General features: G+C 35.8%; 3 protein-coding genes and 3 pseudogenes across 3 annotated transcripts; all 6 read right to left on the minus strand.

Annotated features, from left to right (window-relative positions):
- Positions 1-1,196: 1,196 nt before the first annotated feature.
- On the minus strand, positions 1,197-2,264 carry LOC122146472 (annotated as a pseudogene).
- Positions 2,265-4,378: 2,114 nt separating this feature from the next.
- On the minus strand, positions 4,379-5,050 carry LOC109080330 (olfactory receptor 2AT4-like). Its single transcript, XM_042764570.1, has one exon. It carries the CDS (start codon positions 5,048-5,050, stop codon positions 4,379-4,381), a length of 672 nt encoding a protein of 223 aa, XP_042620504.1.
- Positions 5,051-6,772: 1,722 nt separating this feature from the next.
- or30bv1 (odorant receptor, family 30, subfamily BV, member 1) lies at positions 6,773-7,825 on the minus strand. Its single transcript, XM_042765342.1, has one exon. The coding sequence runs from the start codon at positions 7,823-7,825 to the stop codon at positions 6,848-6,850; it is 978 nt and encodes a 325-aa protein (XP_042621276.1). The 3' UTR covers positions 6,773-6,847.
- Positions 7,826-18,443: 10,618 nt separating this feature from the next.
- On the minus strand, positions 18,444-19,409 carry LOC109087759 (olfactory receptor 10G4-like). The gene has a single exon (XM_019101949.2). The coding sequence runs from the start codon at positions 19,407-19,409 to the stop codon at positions 18,444-18,446; it is 966 nt and encodes a 321-aa protein (XP_018957494.2).
- A 1,848-nt stretch (positions 19,410-21,257) lies between these two features.
- Positions 21,258-22,064, minus strand: LOC109087758 (annotated as a pseudogene).
- Positions 22,065-23,236: 1,172 nt separating this feature from the next.
- Positions 23,237-24,287, minus strand: LOC109087757 (annotated as a pseudogene).
- Between the last annotated feature and the right edge of the window lie 393 nt (positions 24,288-24,680).

A 24,680-nucleotide genomic window follows, 5' to 3' on the forward strand; every position in this document is an offset into this window, starting at 1 on the left:
CCAAAAACTTGTCTTGAGGGTTAAATATCTCTTATTGTTATCTCTTTGCGCCACCTTGTGGGTAAAATCATAATTACATACAACTCCTAATTGCTAAAAAAGTTGTATTATATCTGTTTATTAGTTTTTATTATTGTTGACATTGTTCATTTTAATTTTGTGCATAAAATAATTAAGACAGGAAAAATAAAATATAATAAAGATTTGACTTGTTTAGCTGCCAAGTACCAACACCTAGTCGAAAACAAGTTTTGGTCTCATTTGAAACACTTTTTAAGGATTTTATTTTAATTTAACGCCAGAAATACGCCAGAAAATACGCACGATTTATAATCATATAAAACGTATTTAATAATGTATTTTAATGTCTAACAATAAACCACTGTGACCATGGGAACCTCACGGCCTTCCACACAAAACAACTTCCTGCACGTGTTTCTCAAACTACACGCGGTAAGAATCCGTTTTTTTCTTCTTGTGCATCAGTTAATATTACATTATTAAAATGAGGTGGACCATTCTTTGAAATTTACCAGTTTGATAAGATTTTGATCATTCTAATTTCTTTCAGCGAAAAAAAACACGAGATGTATTATTAATTTATTAGAAACACACATGAAAACCGGTAAACACCAACCTAAACCAAATAAACATAATAACATTATAACATCATATTAACAGCAATTTGAACAAAACAAAAAATAAAAACCCTTCAGTCGTAGTGCATACTGGAAAATTTACACGCGCTACCCGTCACCAAAATAATAACAATATTGATTAATTCCTTTCATTTTAAAGCTTTCCTTAATTTTAATCAATGGTGGACATGAGGGGATTTATGATTTATTTCTAATTTAATGTACAATAGGCTACAAATTATACATTTTCCTGGCAGTGTGACAAATGAACTTATAAAATCAGAAATATTTCACGTAGTCTTTTCATTATTGAGGTAAAAAAAAAACAACCTTCATGCAAAATAATTATTTAAACAACTAGTTTTACTGTACATGGAGTATAACTTTCCATATATATGTTTCATTCTCCTGAGCATTTTTTAGGTTAACATTGAAGTCTAATCACCCACTGTAATTTACTTTATATGTTGCATTGTAATAAATAGCCTTCCACATTTTTTTATAATTCATATTATTATGCAAATTAAAATGACTATTATAATAACAAATATTGTAAATACATAACAGCAGCACATTACTGCATAACAATAACATGTCAGTTTCATGTGATAAGGTGCATAAGAACATCTAACAGTCAGATCATCTCATTTAGAAATAGTTAATGACCTACTGATGATCTTGTTTCTGTGGACACACCATTTGATAAAGAACTGTCTGATTTCTTTGATCCTGATGCAGTAGATGAAGGGGTTCACTACAGGTGGAAGCAGACTGTAGCATGACCAGGGCGATCTTCTGACTGCTGTTCATCTGAGCGTTTGGGATGTTAGAAGTGGTGTAAACCACAAAACGGGGCACATAATAGACGGCAATGATAGTCAGCTGTGTTGCACAGGTAGAAAAGGCTTTCATTCTGCCCTGTGTGTTTGCCATTCGAAGTACAGACACCAGGATACTTAAATAAGAAAAGATGATGAAAGACAATGGCACGAGCAGCACAAACATTGCTACAGCATATGAAATGAGATTTGTGAGAGTGGCATCAGCACAGGCCAGCTGGTTCATAGATAAAGAATCACAGAAGCAGTGAGTGATCATGTTTGGCCCACAGAATGGCAGTTTCACTGTCTGCATTAGGCTAATGGTTGGAGCAATCATTGCAGTAACCCAGGAAAACCCTATTAGAAGTCTCATAGTGCGGTTAGTCATTAAAACAGGGTATCTTAGTGGGTAACAGATCGCCAAGTACCGATCTAGCGCCATGATCATCATAATAAGAGAGTTCAGGGTACCAAAATAGTGAATCAGCTGCCTTTGAAACAGACAAACATAGAAGCCAATATAACCGTCATTAAACCAATAGCGAGAAATGACTTTTGGCAGAGCGACTGTGCAAAAACCAATATCAGACAAGGACAAACTCAGCATGATAATATACATGGGCTTTTGGAGGCTGCGTTCAATCACAAACAGGACCACAATGAGGGAGTTTCCGGTGATTACAGCAATGTAGATGCAGAGCAAAAACGCTGCCATCAGACTGTAGTATTTGGGCTGGAGTCCAGGGAAACCCACGATGAAAAACTCTGTTACAACAGAAACTGTGGTTTCGTTTGCCTGTAACATACTAAAGCATACAGAGAACACCTGTTTACAAAAGTACAAATGTATCTTTATGTTACACTGACATTGAATACTACTCACACTGGCAAAAACTGCTTTGACAGATTTGAATGGCACAAAAATATTTAAACATATACTTGAAGTGAAAATTAGATTATACACAAAAAAGCAGTATATAGATAATACAAATATCAAAACGATACATTTCATTACTCAGTGAAATAAAATGTGTTTTTTAATTATTTGCTATTGTAAAAATCTATATGAAATTTTTACTTGTATTTCAGTCAATACCTTAATTATTCCTCTGTTAAGTTACGTGACATCTGCTAAGAATATATTCCTGTTTCAGTGTGGCTCTCAGTGATCAGTGCTGATGTCAATATTTGATTGTTTTATAGCTGTGGAGTCAGTGTTAATGCCTGAAGGGCTCAATATGTCATAGAGGGTCATGTTTTGAATCAATTGTTGTAGTAAAACTGGGCAGACCTTTGGGGTTTGGGAAATGTGTTTTGCCAGAAGATCTATGGAATGAAGTTTGGCTTGGTTCATCTTCAGTGTTAGGTATAACATTTATTTGCACAACACAGAAACATGAGCTGTTTTATTTTTTAAATCTGTGTTGTTATTTTCCCCCCCTCCAGCATAGTTCTAAATCAAATCATCTAGTGTCATTTATATCTAATGTATATATACTTATTTGTAAAAGTCACTGCATGTCAGGAGCTTTACTATTAGTCATCAATGTTTGGTTCTCTCTTTTAGTTTATAACTAAAAGAATCAACTTGGACAGCATTTATCTCCTTTAAGCAATGAACGTGTCTCAATGAGTCTTATTGTGAGCATTTTGCTCCACCTTGTGGGTAAAATGACACATCGTAAGTGCTGTCAAATCTCTTCACTCTCAAATAGAATAACATAAGAAGAAACTTGCTTTATATATATATATATATTATATATATATATATATATATATATATATATATATATATATATATATATATATATATATATATATATATATATATATATATATATAATTCAATAGACTGCTGTTATTTTTATGTATTATATTTGTAGGCAAATGTCTAAAAAAAAGTGTAATTTTTTTACACAAGCTGTCTCTGTCATCAAAATTATCACAAATATTGTTTAATTCAAGCTTTTCTGAATATGAATCTAGAGTGGACACTTTTGGTGGGTATTTGTGTTTTTTATACTTAAAACCTACAGGTATTTTATTTACATAAAAAAATCTAGGCTATATATTTGGAGTAAAGCATGTCAAACAGCAGGACATGACATTAAATATTTTAGGAAAGATTACGTTACCCATACATTTGTATTTAAATTTATTCTAAGCAATTCTTCTTTTAAATGAACATTGAGGGCTCATCACCCACTGTAAGATGCACTAATAGTCTACTGTTTATATTGGTGAAAGAGGGAAAATGTCTCTGTTTATTTGTTCAGTGTTTGGATAAATGGACTTTTAATTATATTTAAAAACTTTATTATTTGTTATATATTACCAAATATCACAGTTATTAGGGATGCACGATAAATATCGTCACGATATTTAATGCGCATCTGTCGATTTGTCCTACCCTGTCAGATTTTGCTATCTCCCATTAAAACAGTGGGTAGTAAAATTCGACAACGAAAAATGCTACTGTAAAGTTATGGTTTAATAATGTCTACACCTATCACAACCCTAAACCTACCCTTACAGTAATGCAAATACAGTAAATATGTGTTATATTTGCTGTTGTAGCTAGAAGGGATACAGCTACAGGAAACCAACAATAAATAATTTTTTCTACCTATTAGATTGTGTTTTATTAAAGTCTACACCTACCCCAACCCTAAACATACCCTTACAGTAATGCAGATACATAAAATATATTTGTTAAGCATGAGAAAAAGGATGTAATATTGATGTGCACATGCGCATTAAACCCTAGTAGGAAAATGGGTAGGATAAAATGTTGTGCCGATATTTATCGTGCATCCCTAACAGTTATTTATATAAATGTAAAAGGCCATAAAAACAACATACTGTAATAACATATGTAAACTTCATAAAATGGGATTAATCAGAATAGGGTTATGTACTTCATTTTGGAGTAGTGGTATGAGAAGCGAATGGAACGAGAAGCACAAACATTGCTACAGCATATGCATTTAGATTTGTGAGAGTGGGATCAGCACAGGCCAGCTGGTTTATATATGTACCATCACAGAAGCAGTGAGTGATCATGTTTGGCCCACAGAATGGCAGTTTCACTGTCTGCATTAAGCTAATGGTTGGAGCAATCATTGCAGTAACCCAGGAAAACCCTATTAGAAGTCTCATAGTGCGGTTAGTCATTAAAACAGGGTATCTTAGTGGGTAACAGATCACCAAGTACCGATCTAGCGCCATGATCATCATAATAAGAGAGTTCAGGGTACCAAAATAGTGAATCAGTTGCCTTTGAAACAGACAAACATAGAAGCCAATATAACCGTCATTAAACCAATAGCGAGAAATGACTTTTGGCAGAGCGACTGTGCAAAAACCAATATCAGACAAGGACAAACTCAGCATGATAATATACATGGGCTTTTGGAGGCTGCGTTCAATCACAAACAGGACCACAATGAGAGAGTTTCCGGTGATTACAGCGATGTAGATGCAGAGCAAAAACGCTGCCATCAGACTGTAGTATTTGGGCTGGAGTCCAGGGAAACCCACGATGAAAAACTCTGTTACAACAGAAACTGTGGTTTCGTTTGCCTGTAACATACTAAAGCATACAGAGAACACCTGTTTACAAAAGAAACAATATCTGGCTTTTGATACATTATTGAATTATAAATGATAAAACTATTATTAAATGGTTTAAATGACATAATAGAATTATAATTCACATAAATTATTAAACATGTAATTTATAAATATAATTTCATAAAGTGATATTAATAATGAAAATAAATTATATTAAATGAATTATTACTCATTGTTACTGATTTAAAATCATTTGCTATTGCAGAAATCAAAATGTTATTTTGGCTTGGATGTCAGCGAATACATTAATTATTCCTCTGTTAAGTTATGTGACATCTGCTAAGAATATATTTCTGGCTCAGTGAGTCACGTCTCTCAGTGATCAGTGCTGATGCCAATGTTCTGCTTGTGGTTTCATTAAATGTATAGTTGTAGAATCAGTGTTAAATCCTGTAGGACTTAACATCATAGAGGGTCATGTTTTGAATCATTTGGTGTCATGAAACTGGCCTGACATTTGGGGTTTGCTGGTTGAGGTGCCCTATGCGCTTGTTTGCATCACACAGGTTCACACAGATAAATTAATAAAACAAAAACAAACAAACATAATTATTTGTTTTTCCCTAAAAGGTTATATTTTTAAAAAGAAATATATATTTTTTCAACATTTTATTTATTTATTCTTTAACTAATTTCATCAGCATCTGCAAAGGTCACCAGCAGGTGGTGCATAAAACGAGAGAAAATTAGATTCATGACAATTTTTAATACATAAATATATTTTAATAAATATATTTAAATATAAATATTAAATATTTTCTTTGTTAGTTTAGTTTAGCTTAATGCAGACAGTGAAACTGCCATTCTGTGGGCCAGACATGATCACTCACTGCTTCTGTGATGGTACATCTATGAACCAGCTGGCCTGTGCTGATTTATATATATAATATATATATATATATATATATATATATATATATATATATATATATATTTGGGGAATCTCTGACACACGCAGTGATTTACTGAACTTTTATTTTCACTGCCCCTCCTGTCTTCCCTGTTAAAAAGTTACAGGACAGTCAAGACAGTCACACGTTTATTAATTTAGTTTAATTGTCATTCATTTTAAGGCCCAGACAAGTATCCACAGACAACAGCTGTAATGCAATATATTACGGCACTTCTGCACTCAAAAACATATTTAGGCCTAAATTTACTTATGTATTTAAACGTGTGTTTGAATGGGACATTAAATTTCCATCCATATGGATTATACAGTTTTAACTTGAACTAATAAACTTATTATAATGCATATGACTTTATACACAATAACCAGGTTTATACTTTTATCATGAATAAATCCAGTTTGTTTCTGTCATTTTTATCGAATATGTTTCACAGCTAGCCATATTTTAACCATGTTCATACATTTTAATTGAATAAATTCAATTGTTTTCACATTTTACTGATTTTAAACAATTTGTGCAATGCATTTTGAAAATAGTTACTTAATAACTTTTTTCTGTTAACATGATCTGTTTTACATGCAGTACATACAAAAGGAGCTAATATTATAGATGCTGCTGTTCATAACAAAACAGATGTTTTGGTAGTGTTTTCTTGTATTGGAACAACGACTATAGAATAAGGGACTTTGATTGGAATCACCAGATTTCACTGGAATACTTCAAAATACATATTTAAATGAAACATTAAAAAACAGTTACAAATCACAAGAATTTATTCAGTTGCTTCACGTACAGTAAATCATTGTATGTTTGTTACTATTAAAACTCCACAGAGCATAATATTTTACAGAGTGATCACATTAATTCTGGACATCTCTCTAAAGGCCTTTTGCCTGCTCACCCACTGGCTCACAATCATCCTGATCTCCTGAGTACGTAAACAATAGATGAAGGGGTTTATCAGTGGTGGAATGAGGCTGTAAAGCAATATAAGAAGTATCCTATAATCTCTGCTGATTTGGATTTGCAGGAAACTGGCTATATACACGGCGCAGCGAGGCACGTAAAACAGAGCGATGATGCACAGCTGTGTGCTGCAGGTGGCGAAACTTTTCCAGCGACTCTGAGAGCTCGACAGCCTCATCACAGATGCTATGATGTGACAGTAAGAGTAAATGATGAAGGCCAGAGGGAGAAGGAGCACAAGCAGAGCCACGCACAAGGCCACCAACATCTGCTTGCTGTTTTCAGCACAGGCTAGGCTGGTAATAGAGATGTGGTCGCAGTAGCATTGAATAATCAGTTTAGGGCCACAGTAAGGAAGCTGTTGAGTGTGCAGGGTGGCTATTGTGGGAGCGATGAAGGCAGTTACCCAAGCTGTTGTGTTTAGGATGTACGTGATGCGGTTAGTCATAACATTCTGGTATCTCAGAGAATACAAAATAGCCACATAGCGATCGAAGGCCATGATCATCATTATCAGAGAGTTTAATGTCCCAAAATAGTGAATTAGTTCCATTTGAAAGAAGCAAGCATGGAAAGGGGTTGCTAAAGCATTAAACCAGTACCTGGCTATGATTTTAGGTAAGGCAACAGTGGAAAAACACATATCAGACATTGCCAGGCTCGCGAGGATGATGTACATAGGCTTCCTGAGTCTCTCCGAAGTGATAAACAGGACCAGGAAAACAGTGTTACCGGCCACTGTGGTCGTGTAGACAACAAAAAAAATGGCAGAGACAAGGCCATAATAGTCTGGATGGAGTCCAGGGAAGCCCACAATGATAAACTCAGTGATAGTTGTCCAGTTCTTCGGTAACATGTTGCCAGATCTGCAGAGAGGACACAAGTGATTAATATTGCCTAATATCAATATTTATATAATCTGAATAAATGTTACAAATACTTGAATATTGCAATATAATAATATATATTACACTTAAAATGTTAAATTTAATATTAAATGTCATTTAAAAAATTTATTGTAAAAATGTGGCATTACAAAAACAGATACTCAATATTTTCTAAAGACATAGGGAGAGCTTTAGAGAATCTTTAGAGAAAGTAAAACGCCATAAAATAAAATGAAATGTACAGTATGTCAATAAATTAATTATCATTATTAACATTCAACATTAAGACAGTGGATTTGCACCTGTTTGACTCTGTGCTCTAAATTAAGAAAAATACATTATTGTGTATCACTTATATAGTGTTTGCTGTTATGTACAGTGTGGTTGGGATTTTTTTTTCCAGATGATGACAGGGTCAGGATGGCTTTAGGGACTGGATGTCACTCATAGCTCATGAAGTCACCTTAATCAAACAGGACTCATATCAGGCCTCATCTGCTGCCATAAGCATAACAATGACATGCCAAATACAAAAAATTACGATATTATGATTTTTTTTTTTTAAATACTATTAGAAATAAAAAAAATGATAATTTTCACTTGTTGTCTCAGACATTAGGACTGTATATAGGCTGGCCAGAAATTTATATTATTATTTTTAGATTATTTTAATCACCGTAGCTTTGTAGTGCAGTTAAACAGTGCTGAGAGGGGTAAATTATCAATAGACACTAAACCAACTAAAATGTCATTGGTTCACCACAAGTTTTATAAAGCTGCTTATGAAATAAGAAGTATATGGGTAATTATTAAATGTCACTAAATCTTCTTTCTTAAAGTTGGTGTCATCGCAAGTTTTTTCTGCCTGTCATCAGATCTCATGGGGTTTTCATTGTTTATGAGTGTTAGTATCTCCATTAATTGGTGTTGTCACTCATCTACTGGATTCCTCAGTGTAAATTCTCTGTTTTTTTTTGCATCAGTCCATAATCTTCAGGGTCTTTCTAGTGTCTCTTGAAAGCAAATTAAGGGCATGTAGCAAATATGTTGACAAGCAACAGTGTCAGTGTTTACGGCATGTTACATGGAAACCCTAGACATCACATTTCTGATGTCTCCCTCAGTGAGCTACCCTTCTCTCAAAAACAAACATTAAACTGTATCAAATATTAAAATAATTAATAGCTAGATACATATGAATTGTGTTAGACTATAACCTGCTGTCTCCCCTAACAAATCACGTCAAGCATGTAATAATACTAGATTTTGTAAACAGTAAAACTAAAATGGGCCTTATTATATCAGATCATGCTTGTGGGATAAAGTAGTCTGACATTTAAGACACTATATAGACAAATCACTGGTCAGTTATGAGATTTCAAGCTGTTTTGCTTCCATAACATGTATTCTTTCAGATGAGTAATTTATTTACGTCTTTAGATTTCAAATACAGTACTTCTCTTTATTGTCTGTTATCTCAGAATGAGTTTTTTTCACATTCTTTCAGATATCTCCACTTCAGCAACACTTATATATGCCAGCCTTTACAGTTTTATATGCAGTATATATTCAGAAGGTTTTTGGGGGGGGATTTATTCAGATATCATTCACCTGATTTTTATTCCAAAAATAAATCTTGAAAACATTTTCTGATTTATGGAGTGATGAAAAGATATACAAAATGTCAACAAAATGACATTTATGTACCTGGCTATATCTATTGCTCAAATATCTGTAAATGTATGTAAATGACTCCATATTTAATTAGACAATACCCAATTTGCATATTGAAGCAGCATTTTACAAAACTTGTGATAGAAAACAATTATCTTAATGTGCTATGATCAGTCTACTGGGACAGTTTACAATATAAACCCTATTTACCTGTGCATGTTCTGTTAAGCTACAGTAAAACCAGTAGTCCAAAGCATCATATAGTATATTTAATGAATCATAATCCCCCTTCAGCCTTAAATGCTCAGTGCTGCTAAGCCTCTAATACACATGATATAATTTAATAATAGATTATTGGCTCTGTTGGGGAAACAAAAAAAAATTGTGTCCTGTTTATTAGCACTCCTTATATATTTACATAAGACAACGCATCAAATTGATGGTATCTCTACAGCATCAGTGCTTATTATTTTGCTCTGCTCTATGCTACATACAGTAGCACCTGAGGCCCATTTTTCAAAACTTTAATGCTTTATAACTTTAATGCTATAATGTTAAGTATTTACATTTCATAGTCCTTACTGATAATTTAGTACTAAATTGACTTTTTTGTTGTTGTTGTTGTTGTTTTTCTTGGATTTGTTACAAATCTAAGGAACACACCTAAAATTTCTGGTGTGAATTGAGGTATGCTTTTTTATTTGGTAATAAAAAAATGTCTTCAAAACATACGGAAATTGTCCCACAGAGGCTTATTGATCAGAGTATTTTCCTTTTTTTTGGGCTGAATTCTCCCTTGAATTTAAATTTAGCCCATAATAATAACAATAATAATAATGTTGTTTATTTAACAGAAAATTAAAAACCTGAAGTTAATTAATTGTTATACATGTTGTACCTATATTTCAGCATTATTTTTTGGAGTTAATAGTTTTTAGAGCTTGTCACTGTAAATTGCCATATACTTTTTAATGTGAAAATACTTTTCTTGTATAAAAAGAGAGTCTGATTGCATTTGAAAAACATAACTATGTATACATTTTTGCACAAATTAAAATTATATCATAGTGTGAAATGTCCCCTGGGTGGTGCAAAACCATTTTATTTTCAAAAAAAGGGTTCCATTCTTTGTCCCATATTCATTCTATTCTTTGTACCATAATTCTACTTCAGTGTTTAATTACATTTTAATTCCAGACTTAAGCCATAATTATGTTTTGACCTTTGTTTTTCTTTTGATCTTAATATTTAATGAAGTAGGTTAAAGGTCACAGACATCTCAAAGAGAACTTGGTTTGAGTGTCATTATAAATGAATGTTGTCACTCAGTGGCAATTCCCTCAGGTTTAGTTTCCCATCTGTACAATCTTCAGGGTGTCTAGTGTCTCCAGAGAGCAAATTAAGGGCATGTAGCAATTATGTTGACACTTTTAGACAAACAACAGTGACAGAGATTATTGCGCATTGTTACGAGAAAACCCATGACAACAAACCTCTAATCAGTTTCTCAATGAGCACCCCTTCTTTCAAAATGCAAACATCAATGTCTGTTAAGTAAGGAAATAACATGTAGATGGTGTAAATAATGTAAGGCTATAAGCTGCCGTTTTCATAAATCTAAATAAGCATTTAGAAATATACTCAAATACATCAGCTCTTGCTTATGTTTTAGTGATTTGCCAGCTTTTGGCATTACCATGACGCCCTTTTGTAACATGGCCACAAACTGGGCCACAATATTGGTACCTTTTTTGTTAGAAATGAGTTTTCAAATGGGGAGACTGCACTAAGCGATAGATGGATAATAGATCAATATAATATTATCAGAAGGAGTCTTTAAATCCCTTTTGGATGACATTGCATGCTCAGGATCACAGTGGTGCCAAGGGTTTAATACACTGATGATCTAAGTGAATAATAGATTGTCATTAATGTCTCTGTTGGGAAATGACTGAAGGAAAATAGGTAATTTATTGTTTATTAATACAACAATCATCTTTTCTTCCCTATTGTATGTATAGCCAAGTGTAGCGGCTTCTCAAAAACAAAGAAACGGAAAAAAAGTAATGAGCAGCAGTTTCAAAATCTGCACAGAGTGCAACAGAAATAAAAAAGCTTATTCATTTCCTTCAAAGGGGAATTAATTATTACGAAAAACCTTTAAAGACAGGCCTACTGTGAGCTGCAAGGTTGTTAATGGGTGGTATTTGATTTTGTTGAAGTCGTTAGTCTGCATTATTTGAACTTAATTTTTAAACAATTGTGCCAGAAGTATGTCATGCCCCTGGAGTCTTTCTGTGTTTTTTTTTCCTCTTCATGTGTCTGCCCTGACCTAGTTTTCCCATGTTAATTGTTTCATTTGATTCCAGTTGTGTCTCGTTGTTCCCAAATTAAGTTGTGTACTTAAGTTTGAGTCTGTTCGGTCTGTGTTTTTTTGGGTCTACTATGTTGTGTTTGTGTGTCATTCCTCGTTCCTAATTCCTGAGTTGGATTTACCTCTGTGTCTTGGATCTAATAAAGACTATTTTGTGTATTCCACGGCTCTGTGTTCCTTTCGGCAGTGATCATGACAGAAGATCGAACAAAACAGTTTAATCAGTGTGTTCCCTCCGTTTTTGTTTCCATTTTTTTTTACCACACAGTGTTTTTTGTTTCCGTTGTGTGTTTCTATGGATCCCCTCTCCCGTCCAGAATACCTCCTCCTCCTGCTGGAGCAGGGGGAGAGATCGCTTGAGGGCCATACCAGACTGTTCCTGGTCCTCACTGCTCAAACCAGCTACCCAGACGACACACTCTGTGTGTTCTACGATGCCAGTTTAAACATCTCATCCAGAGCGCTATCGTATGGTCCTCGAGCGAATTTCGCTGCCTTTGTGGAGTGGACACTGGCGAGAAACAGATCTCCGTTCCGCAACTGCTCCCTGATGTGCAGAGCGCATGCCCGAGCCCACCGCTGATGGAGAGCCGGAGCCTGCCATGACCGATGAGTCTTCGCCGCACGGAGCGACAGTGCTGAGGATCGCCGCAGAGCCAGAGATGCTAGTGACGTCTGTCAAGGTGCGAGAGCTGGCAACAGAGTCTGCCACGAGGGAGAATGCTGTGGATAGAGAGTGTGCAGAGTTTGGCTCTGCCCTCTGTACCACGGCTGAGGGTGAGCTGATTATACAGCTGGGACTGCTGGACTTCGAAGGAGGATCTTACTTGCCCCCTCTCCTTTCTCTTTCATCCCCACTGGTCCAATCCAGCCCCGAGTGGGCTCCCGTTTCTCAGTTCAGCCCAGAGAGGGTTCCAGTCCCCGAGTTTAGCCCCGAGAAAGTTCCTGTTTCCATGTATACACCAGAGAAAGTTCCTGTTCCCATGTCCAGCCCAAGGGGGACTCCTGTTCATGAGTTCAGCCCTGAAAGCCCAGAGACTCACAAATGCCTGCCCTCCTGTCTCCTCCACTGTCATCTGGCAGCCCCTCGTTTAAGATTTCTATCTTATAACAGTTATCAAAAATTTAATGTTTTGCTACTTCCATCTCACCTTGCTCTATTTCAACATTAAAACTTCTGGAATTCAAGCCATGTTTCTTTGAACAGTAAACCCATAGGCATACTTTGATTTGATTGGCCATCTCAGTGGCCGTCATATTGACATTGACAAGCACTTTTAGACAGCTGATGCAGACCAGCCTATAAATATAACTTTAATCCTTTTTGTCATTCTAAAATGGCATCAATCAGTGTAACGTCTTAACTAACAGACGTTTACATAAACCAGTGTACATAGTAATCTGTAATAGATAGTTGACAATGTTTATAGTTTGGATGTAACACCACATCCTGTATGGTTAAAAAAAAAATCATTATGCATCAGATGGTTAAATAAAAATTAAATATAGTGTATTTCTGCTTTTGTATCTGAAGCATGGATATTATTAATAATGTTATTAAGCGTAACATAAAGTCTGCTGGTCTTCAGTCCCAAAAGTGACATAATTTACTGATTCTATTAAAACATTTGTGTAATTGGATCTCAAACACTACAGGGAACATTATCAGCTCAACTATTAATGGATCATTAAGTGGGCCCTTGTGTATATTAATGAGGCGGAAGCATCATGGCCCCTTTTTTATTTTTTATTTTATTAGCAGGAGCTAATTATTTATTTTCAGTATTTCAAATTACTTAACATTTAGAAATGTAATAGACCTCAAGTTAATTTATTTTAATATTATTTCACAAATAAGTGAACATTAAAGACCACAACCTGGCAAATCATTAAATCATAATCAAAAGCTGATGTATTTGAGTCCATTTGTAAATGCCTGATTAGATTTGTGGAAATAGTAGCTTATATTCTTACATAATTTATCTATCATCTTATTTTATTTTTAATAGAGAAGGGGTGCTTACTGAGGAAAATATTGTCAAGGGTTTTCATGTAACATAGTGCTGCAAACACTGTGACAGTTTTTTTTTTTTTTGTCTGAAGAGTGTCAACACATTTGCTACATGCTGTTAATTTGTTCTCTGGAGACAGACAGATTCTGAAGATTGTACAGATGGGAAACCTAACCTGAAAGAATTATCAAACATGAGTGATGTAAACAAGTGACAATATCCATTAATGTTCACAATGACACACAAACTCAATCAAACCAAGCTGTCTGTAACCTTTAACCTTCACCATAAGTTATAAAAATCAATAAAGACCCATACAAAATACAAAATATACTGACACAACTAAACCAATTACTCAGCATTTGGATATAAAGCGTAATTTGACTTGTGAACAACATTGTAGAAACAGTATTTCACAATAAACTAGGCTTTGTACATTGTAGCAGTAATTTCTTACAACTTTTTTTGTGCCAAAATACATCTGCTTGTCATATTCTGATCTCTTTAGTCCTGCATGGTACAGTAAACACTGGGGTTTATTAAAGAAGGAATTAGAGAAGCAATAATCAATATTGCATTTCTCTCTGTTAAAGTTAGCACAACTCCTATTCTGGTTAGTGGGTTAGAGATCAACTTGAGGTGACTCAAGCAAGTGTTGATCATTTGCTTTTTGCATTGAAAAAGCTTGATTGTGATAAGTCGGTCAATTGAAACACAATTTTAAAAGAATAAATGTAAATAACATGTAAAACATTTTTCAATCTTATTCTTATGGGTTTCATCCTTAAATCTATGAAAGCATTCTGAGCACACAAGATTCTGAGATGTTCTCTTTCATTCAGTTATACAAATGTATGACTGCCTCTTCTATTTTAAAGCATGCCGGCTTGTACCTACCTAGCAGTGTGAAACTATAGAGAGTTGGTTGAGAACACCATAGAATGTCTATAAAAACAAATTTAAACCGTTTGATAATTACAACATTTACAACTTGGAGCTCAGAGTCATTAGAAAGGTTTCTTTACTTAATTTGTAAATGTGACCAAGACTGCATACCATCTGTAAACCTTCAGTGTCTAAAAGATTGTTCAGTTCATAATACCACTACACTCACCACTGTTGACGGCACTGAAGAAAGAGGTTATATCAAGCCCTCCCCTCTGGAAGAGGCAGTTGCTGCACATCTGAAAAGCCCATGCAGCGCATCCATCTAAGCCCTGCAGGACTACCTCAGCCCTAGCAAACAGGGCTTACTAACCGGCTGGCCAGGCTGGCTCAGTGCTTCACACGATGGCAGTGCTTTAAGTACTCCAGGCTAAACTACTCTGCACCATGGACAAGTCTGGCCAGAGTTCTGATGCATTTAGAGAGCTGCGCACAGCAACTGACCTGGCTCTGCGCACTATTAGGGCCACTGTGCAAGCGATCAGCAAGGCCATGGCAAATTTGGTGGTGCTGGAGAAAAATGCTAGCCATTTCCGAAGCGCCATGGTCCACTGCCCCAGAGTAACGTTGGACCCTGAGCCTTAGAAACCTTCCTGATCTGAATGAAGAGAGGAAGAGGATAGGGTCAGTTCTCGCTGAGGCCGGAGTTCCCTCCAAGAAAGCTCATGCTTGCTCTCCCTCCCTCCACTTAACACCGAGTGATGGAATCTCCATTCAAGCTGGGCCCATCCTTCTCATTCAGGATACGCCCAAGCAAATTACAGCTGTGATAATGGACCCACATACTCAAAAGAGCATTTCTCCTCTCCTCATTACCCCAAATGTCAGTTCCCTGCACCCGTGTGGTGAACTATCATTTGAAAAACTAGAATCACTTGCTATCCGGGTTCAGGCTTGGAAAGCTATCCCAGATGTCAAGTTGAGTTCTAAAAACCATAGATCAAGGTTACTCGCTTCAGTTCACTCACAGGACACCTCGCTTCAGAGGTATTATTCAGACTTTGGTGCGGGACAATGATGCTCACGTTCTTCAGTCCGAAGAACAAACACTTCTTGCAAAAGGAGCCATGGAAATGGTTCTGAACAGCATGTCAGGTTTTTACAGCTGTTATTTCTTTGTTTCCAAGGAAGATGGCATACTCAGACCCATATGTCTACTGCCTTGAGATGATAGTGGTTTTTCTGGCCCTAAATACCTTCTTGCCGGCCTTAAGATGGTACCACATCCTACAGTAGGTCCTTTCAGACAACATGACGGTGGTAGCCTTTATCAATCACCAAGGCGATCTCAGGTCACGCTCTATTCACAGGTTGGCTTGATGCCACCTTTTATGGGCACAGGGCAAACTCCTCTCACTTAGAGCAGTTCATGTGCCAGGCAGACTGAACCAGGGGACAGACATGCTGTCCAGGGACAATGTAGTTCCAGGAGAATGGTGACTACATTCGCAAATGGTTCAAATGATTTGGTATGTCTTTAGGAGGGCTGAGGTGGACCTCTTCAGCTCAGAAGGCAACTTTCACTTTGCCCAATATACTTTTCAAGACAGCGAGATGCCCTGGCCCAGAATTGGCCCAGCACTCACCTGTATACCTTCCCCCTAGTTGCCCTGCTTTCTTAGGTCATCAGATGAGTCAGGGAATTCAGATGCTCAGTCCTCCTAGTGGCACACGCTGGAGGAGTCAGATGTGGTTCCCCGAGGGGATTCAGCTGCTATCGGCAGCCCCTTGCCCGATACCACTGAGGGAGGGCCTTCTCTCACAAGCGAAGGGCATGATTTGACATCCCCTGGCAGAGCTGTGGAACCTTCATGTTTGGCCCCTTGATGGGAGTCTTTGCAGCTCCCAACGAGTTTAACTAATATAATTTTTGGAGGTTAGAGCTCCGTCTACAAGGCATCTTTATGCCTTTAAATGGGCAGTCTTCTCTGACTGGTGTTCAGCACGGTACAAGGACCTGTCCTCTTGTAAAGTGTCCCACGTGTTAACCTTTCTACAAGAACTGCTGGATAAGAGGCGCACCCCTTTCACACTCAAAGTGTATGTGGCAGCCATCGCGGCAAATCATTCACTCGTGGCTGGCCAGTCAGTCGGCACAAACAACTTAGTTGTTAAGTTTCTGAGGGGAGCTCAGAGATTGAATACAACTCATCCTCATTCTGTACTGACTTGGAACTTATCTTTAGTCCTCTGGGTCCTAGAGGGCCCTCCCTTTGAGCTGCTTCAGTCAGATGACTTGCGGCGCCTGTCACTTAAGTCTGCCCTTATTTTGGCTTTAGCATCAGTCTAGTGAGTGAGTGACCTGCAAGCACTGTCAGTCAGTGTTTCCTATCTTGAGTTTGGGCCAAATGACAGTAGAGTGGTCCTCAAAGCGAGACATGGCTATGTGCCGAAAGTGCTCTCTACTCCGTTTAGAGCACAAGTCAACACATTTTACCCTTTTGGCAATCCAGATGGTAAGTTGGTTTGGTGTGCAGTGTGTCAGTTTAGTGTTCTTAGAGTGTATGTCGAGTGCTCTGGCCTGTTTAGACACTCAGAGCAGCTCTTTGTGTGCTTCGAAGGCCGCTCCAAAGGGCTGCAGGTTTACAAAGCAGTAAAGTGGATCCTATAGCCTTTGCTTACGCCTCATTGGGGTTGCGGTGCCTTATAGGTGTGAGGGCCCACTCCACCAGAGGAATGGCCTCCTGCTGGGCTTTGTGATATTTAGGGGTGGGAGAAAAAATCGATTCACCTAACTATCGCAATTCTTTTTTTATTTAAAATTTGCAGAATTTATTTTTATTTAATTATTTTACCTATCCTAAGAGGTGGTAGGGAGAAGTTAGCACATTTAAATTCCAACCAAGGGCGAAATGTATAGATATGTTCGATTTGGAGCAGCACCATGCAGACGTATGACATCAAAGTACCGCAAGAGCGATTCGAAAACATGCAGAGCCTCTGTAGCTCTTGCGGTGTTTGGATGACATCATACAAGGATCACCCAAGCATGTCAATGCAATGGGTGATGAAGAAATCGCCCATCAAAGCAAGGTTTATGTAACAGTTTAGCCAACTGCTATGAACATATTCAAGATATGACATAAAATTAAGCCAATCAGTGTACAATGACATACAGGAGTTGTACATTAGGTGCATGCAAGTCTGATATGGTTGCATGTCTGGCGAGTGTTTTATACAGGAGTTAGCAAAGGTCAGTGGTGATTTTTGTACATATGAGTATCAGATAATTTTAGCAAAAGCTTGCAAAAAATACAGTTTTGTGAGAATCAAACTTAACCATGAACTTGGTAAAACAAATACCTTTATTTAAAATATGTTTAAACCTTCTAAATATGTTTCAAGTCTCAATATTTTTCTTCTGTTAACTTTTTTCTTAAACTTTGTCTGTTACTGTTAGCATTAAATCATACAGGATGTTTGCTAAAATTGCAGCACAACCCTATCTAGAAAATTTTCCACCAGCCACCACTGGTGTAAACATAAATTATGAATGTCCGTCCATCACCATGCATCACCAACATCTTCACAGTCACCCATGATATTTAATACAATAATATATAATTTTATCATATAATATTATTATGATACAACCTTTAAGTGATTTGGTACAATTCTTTTGTGCAAAAATACATCTGCTAATCGTTTCCTGATCTCTTTAGTCCTGGTGCAATAAACAGTGGGGTTTATTAATGAAGGAACAATAGAGGCTACGATTGTTACTGCGTTTCTGTCTGTTAAACTTAGCACAACTCCTATTCGAGTTAGTAAAACAGAAACCAGCTTTGGTGCATAATAACTAAACAAGACAATGAGATGACTGGAGCAAGTGCTGATCATTTGCTTTTTGCTTGAGTTGTTGGAGAGTCTAGTAACACTGTAAGCCAGGACAGCATAGGTACACAGAATAAAGGGAAACTGTCCACACAACAGCCAAAGACTGATCATTGCAGGCAAGAAAAAATATGGTTCAGGATTAACACAAGCAGCTCTGATCATAGAAGGATAATCACAAAACACATATCTGATGACAGGCTGACAGTATGGGACGTTGTCTACCACTGATATCACAACACCCATAATAGAAAAACCAATGAGCCAAGTCAGAGAAATAAGCAGAAATGTTCGTGAATTTGTTACTATGCTGTGGTACCTTAATGGAATCTTGATCGCAATAAGTCGGTCTATTGCCATTAATGTTAGAGCAATGCATACTATGATATCACCGAGATGATAAAAGTATGTCCTTGAGATACAAGAGTAATATGAAACTGTTTTAGTCTCAGCCAGCAGCACTGAGATCATGGTTGTGCTGCAGGTAGAAGAGAACATTATGTCAACAACAGCTAGATTACAGATTAATATGTACATTGGTTTGTGTAAATGCCTGTTAATCGAGATGATACACAGATTAATGCCGTTCCCAAGCAGTATGAGCATGTAGGTTATTAAGATGAGGAATCCAAGGAGTTTTTGATTCTGCAGGTGATCAAATCCAGTGATTATAAAGCTCTCTACATTGTTCACAGTGTAATTTTCAGCTGCCATCTCCAGTAACTCACTTCCTAAAATACAGACACAAGTATTTCAAAATACAAATATAAAATCAAATGACAACAATTACACCCATGATGTTCTCATATATGCACAGAAAAAAAGCTCCTATGAAGGAAAATGGCAGAAGGATGCAGACAGCGTCTGTAATGGCCAGGTGATAAAAACTGTGAAAGTTGAAATATAGTTTTAACAGAAATATAAAAAGAGTTTTGATCATTTTAAATTCTAAATATGAATAATATGCAAAACATTTTTAGTCTTATTCTTCCTTAAGAATTAATTTTTAGATCTTTAAAAATATTAGAATTTCTTATACAAGAGCTTCTCAAATATTGCTCTCATCAATTTCAATAAATGCATGTGTGTGTCTGATGTTCTGCCTTTTATTTTTTTAATTGTGTGACACATACAGTGCCGTCATAGTTTCCTAGCAGTGATTTATCAATTAAAATATACAAATATGTTTTCTTTAGCAATGGTTTTTTCATGTTGGTCTCAAACACACAGTTTAAAGGTCAAAGGCAGAATATTTTTAGAAAATTAAAATGCTAATATCGTATTTTGTAAAAGCTGTTGTGAAGAACACAGTATAATCATATTGGTAAAAAATTCAGGCAAGGGTCACCCAAGAGGTCAACAGTTGTAGCAATTTTGGAGAGAAATTAGCTCTTTTTAATCTCACTTTTTAACCCATCTCATGGTGTATGATGAACTCTCGTATGAGTTTCTAATGGTTTTGTATTCTTTGTATTGTTCTAAACATGAATAATTTATGTGCAACAATAGCATGCTCTGGCTCAGTGGCCTGATTTAAAATCATTTTTTTTTTTTTACATTATGATTCAAATGGTGATGAATTTTTAGAGAATAACTCTGTCATCTTTTCATCGTAATAGTTTTTCAGTGTTGTTTTGATGTATTTAAAAGAGTTGGCAGTCAAAATTAAAACTTCTGGACGATAGATATTCTTCATTCTTTCTGACAAACAACAAAAGAAAATGTTCATTACAGTATATACTGTACTGTAGGTAAATAGCTACAGGAATAACAACATGCAGATATATATGTTAACAAAATACCGGTTTGCAATATTCAGATACATAACAAACTGATTTTGTACAGGTAAAATAACTGGAAGCGAAAGCCTTGGACATTTAAATTAAAAATGGCTGCTCCCACTCTTATGTTAAAAATATGCTTGATAGCAACATTTGATCATTTTCCAATTATGCTGTAAAGTAGTTCTGTAGAGTAGATTGTAGCTTAGCTAGTTTTTTTTTTAGTAGCTCGCCAGTACTGACAGGGGCAGAGCCAAAATGCTTTCACCTTACACAAGGATCCTCTTAATGATCCATTATTATCTGAGCAGAGACGTGCTTTAGATCCCAGTGCACAAATGTTTTAACAGAATCAATAACTGATGTTGTTGGGGCTGAGGGACAACAGACTTAATTTTATGTTTATTATGATAATTAATATTCATGCTTCACATATACACTATGATTCATGCTTCACATATAAATATTAAATACATCTACAAACTGTTTTATTTGAAAGGTAGGCTGTTTGTCAATGTATAGAAAGTCATTTTGTTTAACATTTCAAATATCCGCCAATACTGTAATTTTAAAAAATAAACTGAGCTCCAAATATTTTCCCTGTTTTCTTTTATTTAAAAAAAAAAAGAAAAAAAAAAGCAATTCAAAATCAGCATGTCTATGCTTTGGCAATTAGTCTCTAGCATTATTAACAACACATTTTTAAAACAAGCAACATCATCACAATCAGAATTAAGATGATAAAGCTATTGAAACTGACTTGATTTAATTTGATTTGGTACTATTTTTTTGTGTGCAAAAATACATCTGCTAATCGTTTCCTGATCTCTTTAGTTCTGGTGCAATAAATAGTGGGGTTTATTAAAGGAGAAACTAGAGAGGCTACAATAAAAATTGCATTCCTGTCTGTTAAATTTAGCTCAACTCCTATTAGAGTTAGTAAAATAGAGACCAGCTTTGGTGCATAATAACTAAACAAGACAATGAGATGACTGGAGCAGGTGCTGATCATTTGCTTTTTGCTTGAGTTGGTTGGAGAGTCTAGTAATGCTGTATGCCAGAACAATATAGGTACACAGAATAAAGGGGAACTGTCCACAAAGTGGCCCCAAACTTATAATTGCAGTTATGAAAAATATGGTTCAGGATTAACACAAGCAGCTCTGATCATGGAAGCATAATTACAAAACACATATCTGATGACAGGCTGACAATATGGGACACTGTCTGCTATTGAAATCACAAAACCTATAACCGCAAAACCAGCAAGCCAGGTTAGAAAAATTAGCATAAATGTTCGTGAATTTGTTACAATCCTGTGGTATCTTAAAGGAAGTCTAATTGCAATAAGTCGGTCTATTGCCATTAATGTCAGAGCCATGCACTCTGTGAAATCACCAAGATGATAGAAGTATGTAATTATAATTATTTTCCTTTTCTTCTTTAGTTTCCTTAATTCCAATCAGAGTAGTAAAAAAGCATAAAAAAAGCAGTATAAAACTGAGATGTTATCCTACTCAATAAAACATATGGACTGGAAAGGGGCCTTTGATAATTTCAAATAAGTGTGACAAATACTGTACGTCATGGTTTGTTTGAAACCATGATTGAGTAAACGTAGGACTCAAACAACATAGAAAGTCTCTCAAGTACAGTTTGTGGCTTTAACAAAAACACACATATATTAGAAAAAATCTATCCAAAACAATAGGCTAATGCACAGTAACCTATTATTCTAGACATGATTGCGGAGATAGGGGTAGTTTTCACACAAGGTTAAAGGGGCTATATTGCTCATGTCTCCTACTCTCCATGTAAAAAAAACACTTGTCTTTAGTGTATTACATCACCTTAACCCCTCTAAAAGAATGAGCCATGTTAAATAATTGATAAATGTTAACCAATTTGTAATAATTGAACCCAAAACCAGTGATTGAGATTACTCATCACAGAGACTTCACTGTGAACCATAATGTATAGGCCAACTTAGTAATATACACAAGGGCCTTCTTAATGTTCATTTAATAGCTGAGCTAATAAAGTTCCCTGTAGTGTTGAAGATCCCATTACACAAATGTTTTTAATAGAATCACTAATTGCTGGGATTGAGGGACAACATATGTTATTTTATGGTGATTTTTTTTTTTATATTAGTCATACACCGCAGAAGAATTCCAAAATGATTCTACAAATATTTTCTGTTTAACATTGCATAAAAGCTTCTTCTAATACTGAGATTGAAAAAAAAACAAAAGTATTCTTTGTTTTAAAGGCAAATGTCCTGCTTTGCCCTTGTCTCTAACATGAGCAAGAGCATCACTTTAAAACACATGCAGCAATAACATTACAATCTAAGAATTAACATCATACATCTGTTATAGTCACCTATTGAACCCGGCTTTAAATGATTAGATAAAGTTTTTTTTGCCTAATGCCAGCAAAACCACCAAGCCATCGCATAGTAAACGGTAAATGAGGGACAACAGACCTAAGTTTTTGTTCATTATGATGAATAATTTTTATGCTTCACATACACAAGATGAAATACACAATACATGTAGAAAGAGTTTGTTTAACAGGTAGGCTATTTTTTAATACATAGAAAGTCTGTTTAATGTTTCAAATCTCTGCTAATATTCTGTCATTTTTAAAAAAAAGCATAGCTCCAAATATTTTTCCTGTTTCATTTCCATATTTCCATATTACATATCTTTATTGGAAAACAATCAATTCAACATAAGCATGTCCTATGCTATGGGCTTATAGTTTCTGACATGAGCAGGAGCATCACAAAAACAAGAGCTTGAAAACAAGCAACATAATCCCGCAAAATCAGAATTAAGACAATAAATCTACTGAAACTAACTTTGATGTCGTGCAATCTCGTTTACAAAAAAATACATCTGCTAGCCGTGTTCTGATCTCTTTAGTTCTGGTACAATAAACAGTGGGGTTATTAAGGGAGAAATCAGAGAGGCTACAATCAAAAGTGCATTTCGCTCTGTTAAATTTAGCTCAACTCCTATTCAAGTTAGTAAAATAGAGACCAGCTTTGGTACTGTAAAAACTGAAAACAGGACAATGAGGTGACTCAAACAAGTGCTAATTATTTGCTTTCTGCTCGAGTTGTTGGGAGAGTTTAGTCACACTATACGCCAGAACAGCATATGTGTACAAAATAAAGGGAAACTGCCCACATGATTGCCACAGACTTATCATTGCAGTTATGAAAAAATGGGGTTAAGGATTAACACAAGCAGTTCTAATCATGGTAGGATATTCACAAAACACATATTTGATAACAGGCTGCAGTATGGGACACTGTATACTATAGATATCACAAAACCATACAACAGCAAAATCCACAAGCAGGTTGCAAAAAATGAACAGAAATGTTTGTGAATTGTTACAATGCTGTGGTATCTCAATGGAAGCCTGATTGCAATAAGTCGGTCTGTCAAAAAACCAAAAGCCATGCACTCTGTGAAATCACCAAGATGATAGAAAGTTACATTCTTGAGATACAAGAGTAATATGATATGGCTTTAATCTCAGCCAGCAGCACTGAGATCATGGTTGTGCTGCAGGTAGAAGAGAACATTATGTCAACAACAGCTAGATTACAGATTAATATGTACACTGGTTTGTGTAAATGTCTGTTAGTTGAGATGATACACAGATTAATGCCATTCCCAAGCAGTATGAGCATGTAGGTTATTAAGATGAGGAACCCAAGAAGCTTTTGATTCTGCAGGTGATCAAATCCAGTGATTATAAAGCTCTCTACATTTTTCAATGTGTAATTTGCCATTTGAAATTATAAATGACCTCTGGACAATGACCAAGAATATATATTTTTTCTTTCTTTTTTTAATGTTAAGTTCTATGTGACCTCTGCCCCCTCTGTATCTGTTTTCTTGTGGTGATACATTGAAAGTCACACTTCACTTGTTTTTTTTCCCTTGTTTTTTTACACTAATGAGCTTCAAGACACCAGACTGAAATCTCTCTGGCTCTATAGGAAACCTCCTCCACAGATTTACCTGAGCGCAAACAGTGCTATTAACAGGGTAATTAACATGTTTCTTCATTATCCTTTGGAACAGACACTTCATAATTAGGTGATGCAATACTTGTTGATTACTACACATCCTCAACACACACATTCAAGGGCAGGCTTTTCTTTAGCTAAAGAAATCATCTT

The sequence above is a fragment of the Cyprinus carpio genome, chromosome A10 (genome assembly GCF_018340385.1).
Source record: "Cyprinus carpio isolate SPL01 chromosome A10, ASM1834038v1, whole genome shotgun sequence".
Lineage (NCBI taxonomy): Eukaryota > Metazoa > Chordata > Actinopteri > Cypriniformes > Cyprinidae > Cyprinus > Cyprinus carpio.